This window comes from Salmo salar, unplaced genomic scaffold (assembly GCF_965601325.2).
Source record: "Salmo salar unplaced genomic scaffold, fSalSal1 ptg000691l, whole genome shotgun sequence".
Classification (NCBI taxonomy): domain Eukaryota; kingdom Metazoa; phylum Chordata; class Actinopteri; order Salmoniformes; family Salmonidae; genus Salmo; species Salmo salar.
This window is the reverse complement of record NW_027675466.1, coordinates 1,054,581-1,073,124: the sequence shown is the minus strand read 5'-3', so window position 1 is coordinate 1,073,124 and position 18,544 is coordinate 1,054,581. Positions and strand designations below refer to the sequence as shown.

Here is an 18,544-nt window from a genome sequence, read left to right as displayed (position 1 = left end):
TGATAAACACTCCTAACAACCCCACCACTAGGAGGTGTCCACATGGTCTGATAAACACTCCTAACAACCCCACCACTAGGAGGTGTCCACATGGTCTGATAAACACTCCTAACAACCCCACCACTAGGAGGTGTCCACATGGTCTGATAAATACTCCTAACAACCAGACCACTAGGAGGTGTCCACATGGTCTGATTAACACTCCTAACAACCCCACCACTAGGAGGTGTCCACATGGTCTGATAAACACTCCTAACAACCCCACCACTAGGAGGTGTCCACATGGTCTGATAAACACTCCTAACAACCCCACCACTAGGAGGTGTCCACATGGTCTGATAAACACTCCTAACAACCAGACCACTAGGAGGTGTCCACATGGTCTGATAAACACTCCTAACAACCCCACCACTAGGAGGTGTCCACATGGTCTGATAAACACTCCTAACAACCCCACCACTAGGAGGTGTCCACATGGTCTGATAAACACTCCTAACAACCTCACCACTAGGAGGTGTCCACATGGTCCTAAATCACACAGTTTCCTCATTTTGTATCACATTCCAATGATAAAACTGGTCATGTTGCCTAGTGGTTAGAGTGTTGGGAATGTAACTGAAAGGTCACTGGTTTGAATACCTGAGCTGTCAAGGTGAAAATCTGTCTATGTGACGTTAAGCAAGGCACTTAACCCTAATTTGCTCCAAGGGAACCGTACTACTATGGCTGACCCTGTAAAACAACACATTTCACTGCATCTATCATACTACTATGGCTGACCCTGTAAAACAACACATTTCACTGCACCAATATGGTGTTTGTGACAATAAAACATTTTATGTATTTTTTCTCTCAATTACAACAATTCATTTAACAATGCTGGTAACAGATCTTGATGACATTCCTCCAAGGACACCTTGACTTGCATTACATTCTCACTGCAGAAAAATATTCTCATGTTATTGAACCATAAATTGTACATATATGTGTTAGATAATAACCCTGGATGATGAATGTGTGAACTATCTTGTCATCTTTTTGGGTAACTACAATGGAACATTCTAGTCTTGAAGGACATGAACTGGCAGAACAGGTTTCAGCAAAGTATGGAGTCATTGTTTTCAGGAAGGTGTACCCATGGCCAGTGGTGTAAAGTACTTCAGTAAAAATACTATAAAGTACTACACGAGTCGTTTTTTTAGGGTATCTGTACTTTACTTTTGAATTTATATTTTTGCTAATTTTACATCACTACAGTCCCAAAGAAAATAATGTACTTTTTAATCTATACATTTTACCTGACACCCAAAAGTACTCGTTACATTTTGAATGCTTAGACAGGACAGGAAAATGGTCTAATTCACTTATCAAGACAACACATGGTCATCTCTACTGCCTCTGATCTGGCGGAGTCAGGAAACACAAATGCATCTTTTGTAAATTACGTCTTCGTTTTGGTATGTGCCCCCTATCCATACATTTTAAAAAACAAGATAATGGTGACACCTGCTTTGCTTAATAGAAGGAATTTGAAACGATTTATACTTTTAATTTTACTTTTCATACTTAAGTATATTTAGAACCAAATATTTTTAGACTTTTACTCAGGTATGAAAATTGGGTACTTTTTCCACAACTGTCTATGATGATAGGAGAGACAGGAGGCAGACTAAGAGCAAGGGCAGCCACCTGAACTACTGCCCTAGAAAAGACAAGGAGCAGTCTACACAAACAGCCACCTGAACTACTGCCCTAGAAAAGACAAGGAGCAGTCTACACAAACAGCCACCTGAACTACTGCCCTAGAAAAGACAAGGAGCAGTCTACACAAACAGCCACCTGAACTACTGCCCTAGAAAAGACAAGGAGCAGTCTACACAAACAGCCACCTGAACTACTGCCCTAGAAAAGACAAGGAGCAGTCTACACAAACAGCCACCTGAACTACTGCCCTACAAAGACAAACAGCATCTACACAAACAGCCACCTGAACTACTGCCCTACAAAGACAAACAGCATCTACACAAACAGCCACCTGAACTACTGCCCTAGAAAGACAAGGAGCAGTCTACACAAACAGCCACCTGAACTACTGCCCTAGAAAAGACAAGGAGCAGTCTACACAAACAGCCACCTGAACTACTGCCCTACAAAGACAAGGAGCAGTCTACACAAACAGCCACCTGAACTACTGCCCTACAAAGACAAGGAGCAGTCTACACAAACAGCCACCTGAACTACTGCCCTAGAAAAGACAAGGAGCAGTCTACACAAACAGCCACCTGAACTACTGCCCTAGAAAAGACAAGGAGCAGTCTACACAAACAGCCACCTGAACTACTGCCCTAGAAAAGACAAGGAGCAGTCTACACAAACAGCCACCTGAACTACTGCCCTAGAAAAGACAAGGAGCAGTCTACACAAACAGCCCCCTGAACTACTGCCCTACAAAGACAAGGAGCAGTCTACACAAACAGCCACCTGAACTACTGCCCTAGAAAAGACAAGGAGCAGTCTACACAAACAGCCACCTGAACTACTGCCCTAGAAAAGACAAGGAGCAGTCTACACAAACAGCCACCTGAACTACTGCCCTAGAAAAGACAAGGAGCAGTCTACACAAACAGCCACCTGAACTACTGCCCTAGAAAAGACAAGGAGCAGTCTACACAAACAGCCACCTGAACTACTGCCCTAGAAAAGACAAGGAGCAGTCTACACAAACAGCCACCTGAACTACTGCCCTAGAAAAGACAAGGAGCAGTCTACACAAACAGCCACCTGAACTACTGCCCTACAAAGACAAGGAGCAGTCTACACACACAGCCACCTGAACTACTGCCCTAGAAAAGACAAGGAGCAGTCTACACAAACAGCCACCTGAACTACTGCCCTAGAAAAGACAAGGAGCAGTCTACACAAACAGCCACCTGAACTACTGCCCTAGAAAAGACAAGGAGCAGTCTACACACACAGCCACCTGAACTACTGCCCTAGAAAAAACAAGGGGCAGTCTACACAAACAGCCACCTGAACTACTGCCCTAGAAAAGACAAGGAGCAGTCTACACAAACAGCCACCTGAACTACTGCCCTAGAAAAGACAAACAGCATCTACACAAACAGCCACCTGAACTACTGTCCTAGAAAAGACAAACAGCATCTACACAAACAGCCACCTGAACTACTGCCCTAGAAAAGACAAGGAGCAGTCTACACAAACAGCCACCTGAACTACTGCCCTAGAAAAGACAAGGAGCAGTCTACACAAACAGCCACCTGAACTACTGCCCTAGAAAAGACAAGGAGCAGTCTACACACACAGCCACCTGAACTACTGCCCTAGAAAAGACAAGGAGCAGTCTACACAAACAGCCACCTGAACTACTGCCCTAGAAAAGACAAGGAGCAGTCTACACAAACAGTGAATCTGAGAAAAATGGTTTCAAGTTTGTTTTTTAGTCCATGCATATCAACCATGACAACTGATCTGACCTATGACCCCTAAAACGCAAAAGAAAAGTGCAGCATCTAGAAATCTGAATGTGTTTATCCAGCTTTCTTGTTGTTTTTCTGTTTGATGAAACTAGTTGAGAGTTCTGTGTTATTTCTTATTTTATGTACCTTTATTTAACCAGGTAGGCCAGTTGAGAACAAGTTCTCATTTATAACTGCGACCTGGCCAAGATAAAGCAAAGCAGTTTGACAGAAACAACACAGAGTTACACATGGGATAAATGTCACGTCCTGACTAGTAAAAGGGGTTATTTGTTATTGTAGTTTGGTCAGGGCGTGGCAGAGGGGTGTTAGTTTTGTGTGTTTCGGGGTTTTGATGTATGTTCTATATTTTCCATTTCTATGTTTATTCTAGGTTTCTCTTTCTATGTTGTGTTTTTTCAATGACCTCCAATTAGAGGCAGCTGGTGGTTGTGAGTGAAGGATACTTTGTTGCAGAGTTGTATGGCATTGAAGGTCGTTTGGAGGTTTGTTAACACAGTGTCCAAAGAAGGGCCAGATGTATACAGAATGGTGTCGTCTGCGTAGAGGTGGATCAGAGACTCACCAGCAGCAAGAGCGACATCATTGATGTATATAGAGAAAAGAGTTGGCCCGAGAATTGAACCCTGTGGCACCCCCATAGAGACCGCCAGAGGTCCGGACAACAGGCCCTCCGATTTCACACACTGAACTCTATCTGAGAAGTAGTTGGTGAACCAGGCGAGGCAATCATTTGAGAAGCCAAGGCTATTGAGTCTGCCGATAAGAATGTGGGGATTGACAGAGTCGAAAGCCTTGGCCAGGTCGATGAAGACGGCTGCACAGTATTGTCTTTTATCAATGGCGGTTATGATATCGTTAAGGACCTTGAGCGTGGCTGAGGTGCACCCATGATCAGTTCTGAAACCAGATTGCATAGCGGAGAAGGAACGGTGGGATTCGAGATGGTCGGTGATCTGTTTATTAACTTGGCTTTCGAAGACTTTAGAAAGGCAGGATAGGATGGATATAGGTCTGTAACAGTTTGGGTCTAGAGTGTCACCCCCTTTGAAGAGGGGGATGACCACGGCAGCTTTCCAATCTTTAGCGATCTCAGACGATACGAAAGAGAGGTTGAACAGGCTAGTTATGTAGTTGTGTTTTCATGTTTTGAATGTTGTATTGTAGTAGGCCTAACCTTCACCAATTATTCTGGTGATGGAGAGAGACACCAGACAAGACACAGAGACAGCAACAGAAGAATAGGATATGATGGAGAGAGACACCAGACAAGACACAGAGACAGTAACAGAAGAATAGGATATGATGGAGAGAGACACCAGACAAGACACAGAAACAGCAACAGATGACACAGAGAAAGTGATGGAGAGAGACAGAGGAGGGGAGTGTACAGTAGACTGTATTACTTATAGCTGCTATAGGGGTTCTAATTACTGCACTGTTTGTGAGTCTGTATGTGTGTGTGTGTGTGTGTGTGTGTGTGAGAGAGAGAGAGAGAGAGAGAGAGAGAGAGAGAGAGAGAGAGAGAGACAGAGAGAGGCAGAGAGATAGAGAGAGTGAGTGTTTAGGTACTGTGGGATTCTTTAATCAGTTTGGCTCATTAGACAGGTCAGAGTCTATGTTTGAAGTTCTTGAGTGATTTTTGGCAATACACTGGTGTTGTATTCATGGTTTTAGTTGTTGAAATTCTGTCCCGGACCCCCCTACTGGCTATGGGCTAAGCCACCAATGTCTTCACATCCTAGGGGAGAGAGGAGCTGCTACCCCTGGGGAGAGAGGAGCTGCTACACCTGGGGAGAGAGGAGCTGCTACCCCTGGGGAGAGAGAGGAGCTGCTACCCCTGGGGAGAGAGGAGCTGCTACCCCTGGGGAGAGAGGAGCTGCTACCCCTGGGGAGAGAGGAGCTGCTACCCCTGTGGAGAGAGGAGCTGCTACCCCTGGGGAGAGAGGAGCTGCTACCCCTGGGGAGAGAGGAGCTGCTACCCCTGGGGAGAGAGGAGCTGCTACCCCTGGGGAGAGAAGAGCTGCCACCCCTGGGGAGAGAGGAGCTGCTACCCCTGGGGAGAGAGGAGCTGCTACCCCTGGGGAGAGAGGAGCTGCTACCCCTGGGGAGAGAGAGGAGCTGCTACCCCTGGGGAGAGAGGAGCTGCTACCCCTGGGGAGAGAGGAGCTGCTACCCCTGGGGAGAGAGAGGAGCTGCAACCCCTGGGGAGAGAGGAGCTGCTACCCCTGGGGAGAGAGGAGCTGCAACCCCTGGGGAGAGAAGAGCTGCTACCCCTGGGGAGAGAGGAGCTGCTACCCCTGGGGAGAGAGGAGTTGCAACCAGGAGAGACTGTGACCCTGCTCGGGAAGAGCTTAACGATTGGTGATTGTTGGGGCACGATTGGCAGGAGCTTCAGTGATGAAGACTGCTGAACTTGCTGATGTTTCACAATATGCCACGGCCGTCTCAGTCACCAGGTCTCAACACAATAGAACACAACCATCCCTCCAATAGACTTCCAGACAGTTGTAGAATGTTTGCCAAGGCTCATTGTAAGAGCTGTAAAGAGAGAGGGACTCGGAGAGAGAACAGGTAGAACCTGATATGTAAATGAGCAGAGCAAACGAATGTAACTTTCAACGACCGAATGATCATTCAGACTCTGTTTCTATTGAGAGATAAAAGGTAAGATGACGATTGTTATGTGTATTAATATAGTTGATGATATTGTTGTGTGTATTAATATAGTTGGTGATATTGTTGTGTGTATTCATATAGTTGGTGATATTGTTGTGTGTATTCATATAGTTGATGATATTGTTGTGTGTATTAATATAGTTGATGATATTGTTATGTGTATTAATATAGTTGATGGTATTGTTGTGTGTATTAATATAGTTGGTGATATTGTTATGTGTATTAATATAGTTGATGGTATTGTTGTGTGTATTAATATAGTTGGTGATATTGTTATGTGTATTAATATAGTTGATGGTATTGTTGTGTGTATTAATATAGTTGATGATATTGTTATGTGTATTAATATAGTTGATGATATTGTTATGTGTATTAATATAGTTGATGGTATTGTTATGTGTATTCATATAGTTAATTATATTTTTGGTGGACAGTGTTATAATAGTCCTACTCTCCTTAAAATGTTTTGATATAAATTAGATGCGTGGGGTGAATTCGTTCTGTGCCCATCTGTGTGCCCCAGAGTGATCGCTCCTACACTATCTACAATCTAAAAGGGTTCTTTGGCTGTCCCCATAGGAGAACCCTTTGTAGAACCCTTTTAGGTACTAGGTAGAACACTTTTGGGTTCCGTGAAGAACCCTTTCCACAGAGGGTTCTACATGGAAGCCAGAAGGGTTCTACCTGGAACCCAAAAGCGTTCTCCTACGGGGACGGCCGGAGGACCCGTTTGGAACCCTTTATTCTAAGAGTGTACTGTATCATAGGTCTATAGACTTGTCTTCTCAAAACAGGCTTAAAACACAACAAGCAACAAACAAACATGTTCTCTTTATAATCTACAGTTAACTCCTTTCACTCAGGAAGGTATGTTGTGTGAAAGAGAGACTAATAAATATTGTTTGAGAGACTAACAACAACTTACACTTCCTCAAAACAGGCTGAGTGTATTCATTAGTGCCCACCGTAGCAAAACGTTTGGCAACAGAAACCGTTTAGGTCACATTGTACAGCGTTTAGAGTAAACGGTTTATGTTTTATTTAACATCTTAAAACTGTTGGCTGTGGAGTAAACTAATGAATACAACCCAGGTTGTAGCCTACGACTCGGCATGTTGATACCTGCCTCTTGCTGAAACCTGAACGTAGCCTGAAGGGTATACTATGATACAGGCTTGATATACTGGTTTTCTAAAGCTAGCCAGCTTCAGTTAGCTTCACATTCCAGCTCAGGCCTCATCCATCAGAATATACACAACAGAACAGAAAAAAATCTCAATGAAGTTTCAAGGTGAGAATCCTGCCTGGGATTATTGTAAAGTGTGTAGATAAATAAATTTACATTTACATTTAAGTCATTTAGCAGACGCTCTTATCCAGAGCGACTTACAAATTGGTGCATTCACCTTATAATATCCAGTGGAACAACCACTTACAATAGTGCATCTAAATCTTTTAAGGGGGGTTAGAAGGATTACTTTATCCTATCCTAGGTATTCCTTAAAGAGGTGGGGTTTCAGGTGTCTCCGGAAGGTGGTGATTGACTCCGCTGTCCTGGTGTCGTGAGGGAGCTTGTTCCACCATTGGGGTGCCAGAGCAGCGAACAGTTTTGACTGGGCTGAGCGGGAACTGTGCTTCCTCAGAGGTAGGGGGGCCAGCAGGCCAGAGGTGGATGAACGCAGTGCCCTTGTTTGGGTGTAGGGCCTGATCAGAGCCTGAAGGTACGGAGGTGCCGTTCCCCTCACAGCTCCGTAGGCAAGCACCATGGTCTTGTAGCGGATGCGAGCTTCGACTGGAAGCCAGTGGAGAGAGCGGAGGAGCGGGGTGACGTGAGAGAACTTGGGAAGGTTGAACACCAGACGGGCTGCGGCGTTCTGGATGAGTTGTAGGGGTTTAATGGCACAGGCAGGGAGCCCAGCCAACAACGATTTGCAGTAATCCAGACGGGAGATGACAAGTGCCTGGATTAGGACCTGCGCCGCTTCCTGTGTGAGGCAGGGTCGTACTCTGCGAATGTTGTAGAGCATGAACCTACAGGATCGGGTCACCGCCATGATGTTAGTGGAGAACGACAGGGTGTTGTCCAGGGTCACGCCGAGGCTCTTAGCACTCTGGGAGGAGGACACAAGGGAGTTGTCAACCGTGATGGCGAGATCATGGAACGGGCAGTCCTTCCCCGGGAGGAAGAGCAGCTCCGTCTTGCCGAGGTTCAGCTTGAGGTGGTGATCCGTCATCCACACTGATATGTCTGCCAGACATGCAGAGATGCGATTCGCCACCTGGTTGTCAGAAGCGGGAAAGGAGAAGATTAATTGTGTGTCATCTGCATAGCAATGATAGGAGAGACCATGTGAGGATATGACAGAGCCAAGTGACTTGGTGTATAGCGAGAATAGGAGAGGGCCTAGAACAGAGCCCTGGGGGACACCAGTGGTGAGAGCACGTGGTGCGGAGACAGATTCTCGCCACACCACCTGGTAGGAGCGACCTGTCAGGTAGGACGCAATCCAGGCGTGGGCCGCGCCGGAGATGCCCAGCTCGGAGAGGGTGGAGAGGAGGATCTGATGGTACACAGTATCAAAGGCAGCAGATAGGTCTAGAAGGATGAGAGCAGAGGAGAGAGAGTTAGCTTTAGCAGTGCGGAGAGCCTCCGTGACACAGAGAAGAGCAGTCTCAGTTGAATGCCCAGTCTTGAAATGTAATGTTAGTATAGTGAATGAAAGTAAAACTCTCCTAACAGTCTACTACTACTGAGACAGGTTGGTGTAATGTTAGTATAGTGAATGACAGTAAAACACTCCTAAGAGTCTACTACTACTGAGACAGGTTGGTGTAATGTTAGTATAGTGAATGACAGTAAAACACTCCTAACAGTCTACTACTACTGAGACAGAAAACTCAAGTCTGAAATTTCTAAGTGGAAATTACAGACTTCAGAAGCCTTTTTAAACCTCAAATACACTACAAGTTTTACATTTCCTGCATTGCTGGAAAGTTCTTCTGCAGTGGGGGGTGATCAAATTAAGATCCTACATCTGTACACATAATTGTACATGGGGATATGTATGGGGGTCTATAACATCCAATCACAGAGGTTTACATCAGCTGACAGTTGCAATGTTATTCCTAATAACTCAAACTGCCCTTTTCAGATAAAGACATAAAATCTGTACAGATGTAGGATCTTAATTTGATCACCCTGTTGCAGAAAAACTAAACTTGTAGTATATTTGAGTGTAATTAAACTTTAGAAAAGGTTTCTGAAGATGATAAATTCCACTTTTCCATTTTAAAACTGTTCATTAATTATAATCCACACAATAATTCAAATGTCCTGTTTCTGCAGGATTATTTTCCTGGTGTAGCAAACTGGCTCAAATTAAGATCCAACATCTGCAGCAATATACCTCTCTAATGAATATGGCTCTATTGAGATTCACTTTTGACCATTTGACATCTTGTATTTCCTGTTGTTTAGGCTGGTTGAATGAGCTGCCTGTGAAAGCTACTTCATCTGCAAGAAAACAGGCGGCTGCACCAGTGACTGTCAGAAGTTTTGTGATTTCCTCATATGAACGTGAAAGTAAGTGTGTTGTCTACGCAGTTACAAAAATGGCTGTTGAAACTGTGGCACATATTTCTCGGTAACATTGAATAAATGTGTTGGTATGTAGGAAAGACGGGCAGACTCTCGTACTGTTGGTCTAGACTACCTACAAACTATTATAAGGCTATGATCACTTATCATGCAGACAAACCTGATGTTCTCTGTGAACTGATCTGAACAGGTTTAGGCTGGTCATCTATGATATGTAGGTTATATACAGTACATTCTCTGTCCTGCTACTGGTAGGACTATAACATTATGTTGATCTGAACAAGTTTAGACTGGTCATCTATGATATGTAGGTTATATACAGTACATTCTCTGTCCTGCTACTGGTAGGACTATAACATTATGTTGATCTGAACAGGTTTAGGCTGGTCATCTATGATATGTAGGCTATAGCCGAGGTATAGACCTTGATCTGCATATCACAAACAAACTGCTATTATACATTATAACCTAGTCTACTTTACATAATATAACCTCTCTCACTTGATGCAAAAAACCTTTTGAATGGATCAACAATTTCCTCCTCGGATCAATCATGTCCGTTTTAGCCCTTCGGTCTACATTCTCAGATACGTTTAGAAAAGAACAGATTGAAAGACAATAAATAGCCTACTGTTAGTGAATACAAATACGTGTGAGACATGGCCTTGTGTTGCTGTACTGTCTATAACTACCTTAACAAACAGTGACTTATTATTATTATTATTATTATTATTGTTGCTGTACTGTCTATAACTACCTTAACAAACAGTGACTTATTATTATTGTTATTATTATTATTATTATTATTGTTGCTGTACTGTCTATTACTACCTTAACAAACAGTGACTTATTATTATTATTGTTATTGTTATTGTTATTATTATTATTGTTGTTGCTGTACTGTCTATAACTACCATAACAAACAGTGACTTATTATTATTATTATTATTATTATTGTTATTGTTGTTGTTCTGTCTATTACTACCTTAACAAACAGTGACTTATTATTATTATTGTTATTGTTATTATTATTATTATTATTGTTGCTGTTCTGTCTATAACTACCTTAACAAACAGTGACTTATTATTATTATTATTATTATTGTTGCTGTTCTGTCTATAACTAACAAACAGTGACTTATTATTATTGTTATTATTATTATTATTATTATTGTTATTGTTGTTGTTCTGTCTATTACTACCTTAACAAACAGTGACTTATTATTATTATTGACAGTTACCATGAAGATGAAATGTCACAACTACATGTTCATGTGATGCATTAAATCACCTGACTGTTTCTATGTGTCTGTTAGTAAATGTTTTATTTCTCTAAGAAATAATGAATACATGAGAACAATTGACAGTCAAGAACTAGTTGTCACTGTGTTAACCACAACCAACATGCTGGATCTCTGTTTAGTTGTCACTGTGTTAACCACAACCAACATGCTGGATCTCTGTTTACAGGGGTCAGTGCTCTAAAATGAGTCTCTCTGGGGAGAGAGAGGAGGGGGGCCCTGCCTCTAAAATGAGTCTCTCTGGGGAGAGGAAGGAGGGGGGCCCTGCCTCTAAAATGAGTCTCTCTGGGGACAGAGAGGAGGGGGGCCCTGCCTCTAAAATGCATCTCTCTGTGGAGAGAGAGGAGAGGGGCCCTGCCTCCAAAATGCATCTCTCTGGGGGACATAACACCAAAGCTAAGAGGTGAGATAACAATTTTATGAATAATTCATTAAGTTTATTTCCTAAATAAATATCTATCTTAATAAGGTGAATGCACTTACTGTAAATCTCTCTGGATAAGAGCATCTGCTAAATCAGGGGTTCTCAATCCGGGGTCTGCGGAGGTACTGCAGGGGTTCTGCAGGAAGCGTCGGGAGTGGTGGTGTATCCAGGGAGAAAACTAAACTAATATTCTGAAATGTCATTGTGGTCTTATGTTCCCATCTATTGGAATTATTTAGCAACTGCAGTAGTACTGAAAAAATGTGTTATTCCTTACTAAAGTAGTAATTACTGAGAATTGAAAAATATACCATGTTCTTGTTAATTTTATCACTTACAACCATAAAAAAACAATTTATAGCATAACAAACAATTAAACTTACATAAACCAAAAACACTATATATGTAGTTATTCAGTTAATTACCAAATTGAGCCGGTCGGTCACATTTGAGAGTGAGGGAGATATATAGCATTTTGCATAAAAAAACATGATTTTTGTCTCTCTGCAATGAAACCATCAAGTGATAGATTTTAAACAAATCCTTGTCTGTGAGAGATGTAATAATTAATACATAATTTCTTTAAACAATAAAAGCTCATTTCTGTAAAGAGATATGTAGCGTTTTGGAACTCTTCTTATGTTTCCCCATCTGAGATCAGAGTAGATGAGAGATGTAATGTTTGTCTCTGTTGTGTTGAAGACCAATCAAGCAGGAGAGACCAGCCTCCCCTGTACCCAGCTGTGTGTCCATGAAGAGTGACAAGTCTATGGAGCCTCCTATATTCTTTAGAGAGGGAGACGTTTCTACTGAACAAAGGTAAGAAGAACTCATGGGTCATGGTCAGTGAGTTAAACAACACTGTCTCTAGTCATTTCTCCTCTCCCATTTTCACAATTCTTTTTGTTGTTTTCATAATCCATAGGCTAATCCTTTAGTCCATTTTCATAGTCCTAAAACAATATTAAACAAACACAACGTTCCCTCCCTGCGTGTGTGTGTGTGTGTGTGTGTGTGTGTGTGTGTGTGTGTGTGTGTGTGTGTGTGTGTGTGTGTGTGTGTGTGTGTGTGTGACTCCCTGGTTGAGGAGATGTAATCTCATGTTTTGTCCACAGAAACCAACAGGAGAGATCAGAGTCAGAGATTCTCAGTGGTCAGTCTTCCCAGAGTCATCAAACAGACCTGGACTCTATATTCAGTGTATGTGGTCCTGTTATGTACATTTGTTTTTGTTTACCTCAAGTAAAGTTTATCTGTCAATTATTCATGAATGTGTTAATGAGAAAGCATTTCTTCTCTTGCTTAACTTATTTACTTTATTTATTTCAGATGCTTGAAGAGAAAATGATGACATTTGTGAAGAACGAGCTGAAGATGTTCAAGAGGATTCTTAGTCCAGAACTCCCAGAAGGCTTTGAGAGTCAGAAGCAGGATGAGGAAGTGGTGGATGCTGAAGATGAGAAGCAGGAGAGCAGTGCCAGAGAGGGGGCTCTGAAGATCACACTGCACATCCTGAGGAAAATGAACCAGAAGGAGCTTGCTGACACACTGGAGAAATGTAAGATCTGTCTGCCTCATGTTGAATGATGTTTTATAACATTTAAAAGCTGTAGCTAAAGTAGCTGTGAAACACAATGATATTGTAGCAGCCTTAACGCAACACCTTGTGACCTCATCAAGTAGCAGCAGGGATGTGTTGTGGTGATTAATTTAGAGAGAGAGAAGAGGAGAGACAGAGGACAGAGAGACAATTAGAGAGGGAAAGAGAGAGAGAGAGGAGGGAGGGACAACACTAATAATATCATCAATAATACCAATAATAACATAATGGAAACATTTATACAATCAGTTAAGAGAAGAAATTATTATAATTTAAACTTTATAACAGTCCTACAATACTGTAGGCATGAAAACAGATGTAATATTAATATCCTCTGTGGTATTTCTTTATTCAGATGAGCTTGCTGTGATTTGCCAACGTGAACTCAAATCTAATCTAAAGAAGAAGTTTCAATGTGTATTTGAGGGGATCGCTAAACAAGGAAACCCAACACTTCTCAATAAGATCTACACAGAGCTCTACATCACAGAGGGAGGAACAGGAGAGGTCAATAATGAACATGAGCTGAGACAGATTGAGACAACAACCAGGAAACAAGCAAGACCAGAGACTGCAATCAAATGTAACGACATCTTCAAACCCTTAACTGGACAAGACAAACTTATCAGAACTGTGCTGACAAAGGGAGTCGCTGGCATTGGAAAAACAGTCTCTGTGCAGAAGTTCATTCTGGACTGGGCTGAAGGAAAAGCAAATCAGGATGTCCAATTTGTGTTTTCATTCCCTTTCCGGGAGCTGAATTTGATGAAAGGGGACAAAAACACTTTGATTGAACTTCTCAATCACTTCTCAATGGAAACCAAACAATCAAGAATCTCCAACTACGGCAAGTACAAAGTTCTGTTCATCTTTGATGGTCTGGATGAGTGCCGACTGCCCCTAGACTTCCAGAAGAACAAGATCTGTTGGGACGTCACAGAGTCAACCTCAGTGGATGTTCTGCTGACAAATCTCATCAATGGAAACCTGCTTCCCTCTGCTCTCCTCTGGATAACTACCCGACCTGCAGCAGCCAATAAGATCCCTTCAGGGTGTGTTGACCAGGTGACAGAGGTACGAGGGTTCAATGACCCACAGAAGGAGGAGTACTTCAGGAAGAGATTCAGTGATGAGGAGCTGGCCAGCAGAATCATCTCACACATAAAGACATCAAGGAGCCTCCACATCATGTGCCACATTCCAGTCTTCTGTTGGATTTCTGCAACAGTCCTTGAACACATGCTGAAACATAAGAGAGAAGAGATGCCCAAGACTCTGACTGAGATGTACACACACCTTGTGGAGTTTTATACCAAACAGAAGAATGAAAAGTATCTTGGGAAAGAAGAGACAGGTCCACACTGGAATAAAGAGAGCATTCTGTCACTGGGAAAACTGGCTTTTCAACAGCTTGTGAATGGCAATCTGATTTTCTATGAAGAAGACCTGAAAGAGGCTGGCATTGATGTCAATGAAGCCTCAGTGTACTCAGGATTGTGCACACAGCTCTTTAAAGAGGAATGTGTTCTGTACCAAGACAAGGTGTACTGCTTCGTGCATCTGAGCATTCAGGAGTTTCTGGCTGCTGTATATGTGTTCCTCTCATTCATCAACAACAATGAGAATCTAATGGCCGAACCGCAATCAACGTCCAGGAACCTTTCTGTGATGTTCAGAGACAAGCCTAAAGTTTCTTTCTACAAGAGTGCTGTGGATAAAGCCTTACACAGTGAGATGGGAAACCTGGACCTGTTCCTCCGCTTCCTTCTGGGCCTCTCACTGGAGTCCAATCAGAAGCACTTACGAGATCTACTGACAAAGACAAGAAGCAGCTCAAAGACCCATGAAAAAACAGTCAAGTACATCAAGGAGAAGATCAGGGAGAATCCCTCTCCAGAGAGGAGCATCAATCTGTTCCACTGTCTGAATGAACTGAATGACCATTCTCTAGTGGAGGAGATCCAAAGCTTCCTGAGATCAGGAAGTCTCTCAGAACCCAACCTGTCACCTGCACAGTGGTCAGCTCTGGTCTTTGTGTTGCTGACTTCAGAAAAGGAGCTGGATGTGTTTGACCTGAAGAAATACTCCAGATCAGAGGAAGGTCTTCTGAGGCTGCTGCCAGTGTTCAAAGCCTCCAGTGCATTTCTGTGAGTACATAAAATGACATATAAAAACTAATCATCAGGAAGAAATATTCAGGTTAAAGAAAAATATGCATTATAATATGTGTTTAATATTATATTGAAAACATTGAATAAACGCATTGATTTTCACATTAGTATAACAATATGACCATACAACTCTAGGAGACAGAAGAAGAATCTATATGTTGTTTGGGAGAATTAACCAAATGCATCTGCCATTGTCCTTCTACACTAAATTAACAATGTGTTTGAAGTCATGATCTCTTTGTCAGGCTGTGGAGTCACAGAGGAAGGCTGTGCTTCTCTGGTCTCAGCTCTGAGGTCAAACCCAACACATTATTTGTAAATGGGTAACAGCGTAAACAGAGAAAGCTAAGCGTATCATTTTAATACAACCTGTCTGTCATTGTATTTCTTCTGTGTTTGCAGACTCACTGGCTGTAAACTCACAGACACATCCTGTAAAGTGTTGGCCTCAGTTCTCAGTTCAAACCCCTCACACCTGAGAGATCTGGACCTAAGTAACAATGACCTGAAGCATTCAGGCGTGAAGCTGCTCTCTGCTGGACTGGGGAATCCCCACTGTAAACTGAAGACTCTGAGGTCAGTATTATCAGATATGAAAGTACTTTATGCATGTAGTTCTCCCATTTGAAAAAGTCGTAATTATTCGGACATATTACTTATAGTGTATTAAAATAGTCATAAGTTTAGCATGTTGTCCCATATTCCATGCCTGCTGTCACGTTTCTCTAAGACAGAACCCAGAAGCAGACCAGGACAAGGTGAGTAAAATGAAGGTGAGTATTTATTGGTGGTCTTGATGTGTAATTTGAGTGATCCAGGAGACGGAGCGGCAGCGGAGGTGAGTTGATGAGAGTAGATGGGTGGATTCAATGACGTCACTGTATCCACCGACGGCCAGGCAAGGGAGTTGAATGTTCCGGGAGGATGACTGTAGACAGAGTAAACGGGGGGGGAGTAACCAGTAACAAGAACAAAACAACAAGACTAGCTCAGGAAACATGAGGCTGTTCATTGCTAACGATCCAGCAGGGAATGGATGTCAGCTCAGGGCTTATGAAGAGGTGATGATCAGGACCAGGTGTGCAGAAGGTTGATGAGATGCAGGTGTAGGGTAATCACTAGATCTCCCGCCTAACTTCGTTGCCTGGCAACCAGACAGGGTAATAATATCACTAGATCTCCCGCCTAACTTCGTTGCCTGGCAACCAGACAGGTTTCTGAACGAAACCTTAGACACCAAACAAAAAACAGTCAGCTCAGGCAGAAACAGACTCAGGAAGCGGGATTCCTGACACCTGCAGTGAGGCTTGTGATTCTACTAACTTGTTGAATTCATTTGCAGTTGGTCTTGGTTGTGTTTTGGATGATGTTTTTCCTAATAGATACTGAATAGTAAATAATGTCTCTTGTCATTTTGGCGTCACTTCACTTTTATTGTCAGTGACTTCTACATTCATGTGGATGCTACCATGATTATGAATAACCATGAATGAATCGTGAATGATGATAAATGAGAAACGGAGGCACAAAGATCAAACCCCCTCTGTTATTGGTAATGGTGAGAGGTTAGCATGTTTTGTTGTAGCCTCTGTTATTGGTAATGGTGAGAGGTTAGCATGTTTTGTTGTATCCTCTGTTATTGGTAATGGTGAGAGGTTAGCATGTTCTGTTGTAGCCTCTGTTATTGGTAATGGTGAGAGGTTAGCATGTTTTGTTGTAGCCTCTGTTATTGGTAATGGTGAGAGGTTAGCATGTTCTGTTGTGGCTTCTGTAACTTTCTCACTCATTCTGATTCATGATTTATTCATGATTTTTCTTAATCATGGCATCATCAGAATTTAATTTTTAATCGTCAATCACATACAGTTGAAGTCGGAAGTGTACATACACTTAGGTTGGAGTCATTAAAACGTGTTTTTGAACCTCTCCACAAATTTCTTGTTAACAAACTATATAGTTTTGGCAAGTCGGTTAGGACATCTACTTTGTGCATGACACAAGTAATTTTTGAAACAATTGATTACAGACAGATTATTTCACTTATAATTCACTGTATCACAATTCCAGTGGGTCAGAAGTTTACATACACTAAGTTGACTGTGCCTTTAAACAGCTTGGAAAATTCCAGAAAATTATGTCATGGCTTTAGAAGCATCTGATAGACTAATTGACATAATTTGGATGTATTTCAAGGCCTACCTTCAAACTCAGTGCCTCTTTGCTTGACATCATGGGAAAATGAAAAGGAATCAGCCAAAATCTCAGAAAAAAAAATTGTAGACCTCCACAAGTCTGCTTCATCCTTGGGAGCAATTTCCAAACGCCTGAAGATAATACGTTCAATCAATAGTATGCAAGTCTAAACACCATGGATCCACACAGCCATCATACCATCCCAACTGTGAAGCACGACGGTGGCAGCATCATGTTGTGGGGGTGCTTTGCTGCAGGAGGGACTGGTGCACTTCACAAAATAGATGGCATCATGAGGCAGGAAAATTGTGGATATATTGAAGCAACATCTCGAGACATCAGTCAGGAAGTTAAAGCTTGGTCACAAATGGGTCTTCCAAATGGACAATGACCCCAAGCATACTTCCAAAGTTGTGGCAAAATGGCTTAAGGACAACAAAGTCAAGGTATTGGAGTGGCCATCACAAAACCTTGACCTCAATCCTATAGAAAATTTGTGGGCAGAACTGAAAAAGCGTGTGCGAGCAAGAGGCCTACAAACCTGACTCAGTTACACCAGCTCTGTCAGGAGGAATGGGCCAAAATTCACCCAACTTATTGTGGGAAGCTTGTGGAAGGCTACCCAAAACGTTTAACCCAAGTTAAACCATTTAAAGGCAATGCTACCAAATACTAATTGAGTGTATGTAAACTTCTGACCCACTGGGAATGTGATGAAAGAAATAAAAGCTGAAATAAATCATTCTCTCTACTATTATTCTGACATTTCACATTCTTAAAATAAAGTGGTGATCCTAACTGACCTAAGACAGGGGACTTTTACTAGGATTAAATGTCAGGAATTGTAAAAATTGAGTTTAAATGCATTTGGCTAAGGTATATGTAAACTTCTGACTTTACTGTATGTATTAAAATATCCTCAAATAAAAGGTGACATTATATACTGTCACCTCATATGAAACATTTGATGTGAAATCCAAAATGTTGGAGTTTAGAGCCACATTTAAAATGTCATCTTCACTGTCAAAATAGATATGTGTGGACTGTATACTCAATACAATCTAAATCTGATACCTCACTG

At 42.2% G+C, this 18,544-nt stretch overlaps 1 protein-coding gene and 1 long non-coding RNA gene across 2 annotated transcripts; both read left to right on the top strand.

Moving 5' to 3' along the window:
• Nucleotides 1-9,633: 9,633 nt before the first annotated feature.
• On the top strand, nt 9,634-12,678 carry LOC123734127 (uncharacterized). Its single transcript, XR_014391585.1, has 4 exons — nt 9,634-9,759; nt 11,245-11,478; nt 12,202-12,318; nt 12,615-12,678. It is a non-coding gene; the product is annotated as an uncharacterized LOC123734127 (long non-coding RNA).
• Nucleotides 12,679-13,428: 750 nt separating this feature from the next.
• On the top strand, nt 13,429-16,399 carry LOC123734131 (NLR family CARD domain-containing protein 3-like). The gene is made up of 2 exons (XM_082972480.1): nt 13,429-15,246; nt 15,673-16,399. The coding sequence occupies exons 1-2, from the start codon at nt 13,865-13,867 to the stop codon at nt 15,896-15,898; spliced, it is 1,608 nt and encodes a 535-aa protein (XP_082828606.1). The 5' UTR covers nt 13,429-13,864; the 3' UTR covers nt 15,899-16,399.
• Nucleotides 16,400-18,544: the final 2,145 nt, after the last annotated feature.

Bases quoted from the DNA above. Each gene is read 5' to 3' on its own strand.
- LOC123734131 (XM_082972480.1), top strand. From the start codon at position 13,865: ATGAAAGGGGACAAAAACACTTTGATTGAACTTCTCAATCACTTCTCA. The intron at 15,247-15,672 runs GTGAGTACATAA...CTGTGTTTGCAG, and splicing joins AAAGCCTCCAGTGCATTTCT to ACTCACTGGCTGTAAACTCA.